At 49.4% G+C, this 2,415-nt stretch overlaps 2 protein-coding genes and 1 long non-coding RNA gene across 3 annotated transcripts in view; 2 read left to right on the top strand and 1 right to left on the bottom strand.

Moving 5' to 3' along the window:
• mtus1b (microtubule associated tumor suppressor 1b) overlaps positions 1-116 on the top strand; it is a gene marked incomplete in the record, with an annotated part of 26,816 nt that extends 26,700 nt beyond the window's left edge. The window contains 1 exon segment of the mRNA XM_014034590.1: positions 24-116.
• A 257-nt stretch (positions 117-373) lies between these two features.
• The window catches only part of LOC106537210 (fibrinogen-like protein 1), a gene marked incomplete at its 5' end in the record, with an annotated part of 5,014 nt that continues 2,972 nt past the window's right edge, over positions 374-2,415 (bottom strand). Inside the window, 3 exon segments of the mRNA XM_014034591.1 lie at positions 374-681; positions 846-1,039; positions 1,530-1,618. Coding sequence (XP_013890045.1) covers positions 483-681; positions 846-1,039; positions 1,530-1,618 — 482 coding nt within the window. The 3' untranslated portion in view covers positions 374-482.
• Positions 1,892-2,415, top strand: part of LOC106537211 (uncharacterized) — a 1,158-nt gene continuing 634 nt past the window's right edge. Inside the window, exons 1-2 of the long non-coding RNA XR_001312620.1 lie at positions 1,892-1,906; positions 2,063-2,378. This is a non-coding gene — a long non-coding RNA (uncharacterized LOC106537211). The remainder of the gene's footprint in view (positions 1,907-2,062; positions 2,379-2,415) is intronic.

The raw sequence follows: 2,415 nt of genomic DNA, 5'->3' as shown, positions 1-2,415 counted from the left end.
GAATGCATCTTTGCAGGACCGAGGACTTCCTGTCCCCCTGAGGACAGGTAGAAGTTCTGCAGGACCGAGGACTTCCTGTCCCCCTGAGGACAGGTAGAAGTTCTGCAGGACCGAGGACTTCCTGTCCCCCTGAGGACAGGTAGAAGTTCTGCAGGACCGAGGACTTCCTGTCCCCCTGAGGACAGGCTGGACTGAGCTGAACTGGTCCTGTCAGGTTTTTTTGGTCTTGAAGTTGAACTTTGTGTTTCTTGTTCCTGCTTTGAACCACTTTGTGCCCAAAAAAGACAAACTGGAACCAAAGTTGATGAGTTTGTTTCCTGAAACCCTTTTCCTGCCACACAGGCCTGTTCTTTTCAAAATAAGAGTCACTTCCTGTCCTGAAGTCAGTTTATTTTCACAGAATAAAATGAGAACTATCACATGATGTCAGAGGGTTTTATTTGAGCAGCACAAGGTTTTGGGGGCGGAGCCTGTTCTTCCTCCTACTGGTCGTTGCGAGGAAGGACCGCCCACTGCTCGGCGCTGGGCGGAGCCTGCTGGAGATCGGCAGCTCGGACCATCATCACCACAGACCTGATGGCGTAGGACCAGCCGTGCCAGATGTACCAGGCCACACCGTCATCGCTCATGGCCTCAAACGGACCTTTGAAGTTCTGATTGTTGACATCACCTGAGCCACACCTGAGAGGAGGAGGAGTTTAAGGCTGGTTTCTGTTGAAAATCCACTTTAAGAATTACAGAAAACTTTGATTTCTTCAGCTAAAAGAAATCCTGGTTTTCAGAAGTCGTCACCAGGTGAGTGGACCCGGCAGGGCGGTACCAACAGAACCAGCAGATGGACCTACCTGCAGAACCACCAGCCGGACTTGGAGTAGCGGACGCAGCGMTGGTCGGCGTCAGCCCCCTGGTAGTTTGGGTGGTCGAAGGTGCTGAACTTGATCCCCCCCCTGCAGGGACTGTTGGGGTTCAGGTCACGGGCGTCAGCCAGAGGGTCACCGGCGGTCCCCGAGTACTCCCCGACGTGGACCTGGTACTGGTCCTGAGACCAGCAGAACACAGTCAGAAGCTTCTCCTCATGTTTGCTGAGATGAAAAATGTTAATTTCAGACCTTCAGAGTCACAGCAGAACCAGGTCCAGTTCTCTGGTTCTGACTCTGCAGGTAACATTAAATGTTTTTCATTAAATCAAGTTTTCTCTAAAACCTGGTTTTATTGATAAAAACTAAATAATTTATTTATAATAAACATTCTTCTCTTTTTAAATTTATATAGAATAAATTTTGTTTATTTGTTTAAAGAAGTAAATAAAATCAATCCACAGGAGCAGATCTGACGTCTGGATCATTTTTCTGTTTTTCACTGAGTGGTTAGGTTTTTTTTACATGCCAGACCTAAAGACCAGGTCCAGGTCTGAGCAGGAACCAGAGCAGCCGGTGACCTTGATGGCGTTTCCATGTCAACGCAGGATCTTGTTTAGTCTGGACAGACTGGCTGCCGTGGGAACGGCACGAAACGTGGTCACAGCTCACCTGCTCATCGTCCACCAGGAAGTTCTTGTACTCAGCAAAGCGCCGGTTCCCCTCAAAGTCCTCTGTGTTGATGTGCAGGTCGTAGTTTCCTGTGGGACAGGTAAACTCACCTGTGAGTGACCCTCAGACAGGTAAACTCACCTGTGAGTGACCCTCAGACAGGTAAACTCACCTGTGAGTGACACTCAGACAGGTAAACTGACCTGTGAGTGACCCTCAGACAGGTAAACTCACCTGTGAGTGACACTCAGACAGGTAAACTCACCTGTGAGTGACACTCAGACAGGTAAACTCACCTGTGAATGACCCTCAGACAGGTAAACCCACCTGTGAGAGACCCTCAGACAGGTAAACTCACCTGTGAGACCCTCAGACAGGTAAACTCACCTTGTGAGAGACCCTCAGACAGGGAAACTCACCTGTGACTGACCCTCAGACAGGTAAAGTCACCTGTGAGTGACACTCAGACAGGTAAACTCACCTGTGACTGACCCTCAGACAGGTAAAGTCACTGGTGAGTGACCCTCAGACAGGTAAACTCACCTGTGAGTGACACTCAGACAGGTAAACTCACCTGTGAGTGACACTCAGACAGGTAAACTCACTGGTGAGTGAAACTCAGACAGGTAAACTCACCTGTGAGTGACCCTCAGACAGGTAAACTCACCTGTGAGTGACACTCAGACAGGTAAACTCACTGGTGAGTGACCCTCAGACAGGTAAACTCACTGGTGAGTGACCCTCAGACAGGTAAACAGGTAAACTCACCTGTGAGACCCTCAGACAGGTAAACTCACCTGTGAATGACACTCAGACAGGTAAACTCACTGGTGAGTGACCCTCAGACAGGTAAACAGGTAAACTCACCTGTGAGTGACACTCAGAC

This window comes from Austrofundulus limnaeus, unplaced genomic scaffold, assembly GCF_001266775.1.
Source record: "Austrofundulus limnaeus strain Quisiro unplaced genomic scaffold, Austrofundulus_limnaeus-1.0 Scaffold2181, whole genome shotgun sequence".
Lineage (NCBI taxonomy): Eukaryota > Metazoa > Chordata > Actinopteri > Cyprinodontiformes > Rivulidae > Austrofundulus > Austrofundulus limnaeus.
The sequence above is the reverse complement of the archived record's forward strand: the minus strand, read 5'-3'. Positions and strand labels throughout refer to the sequence as shown.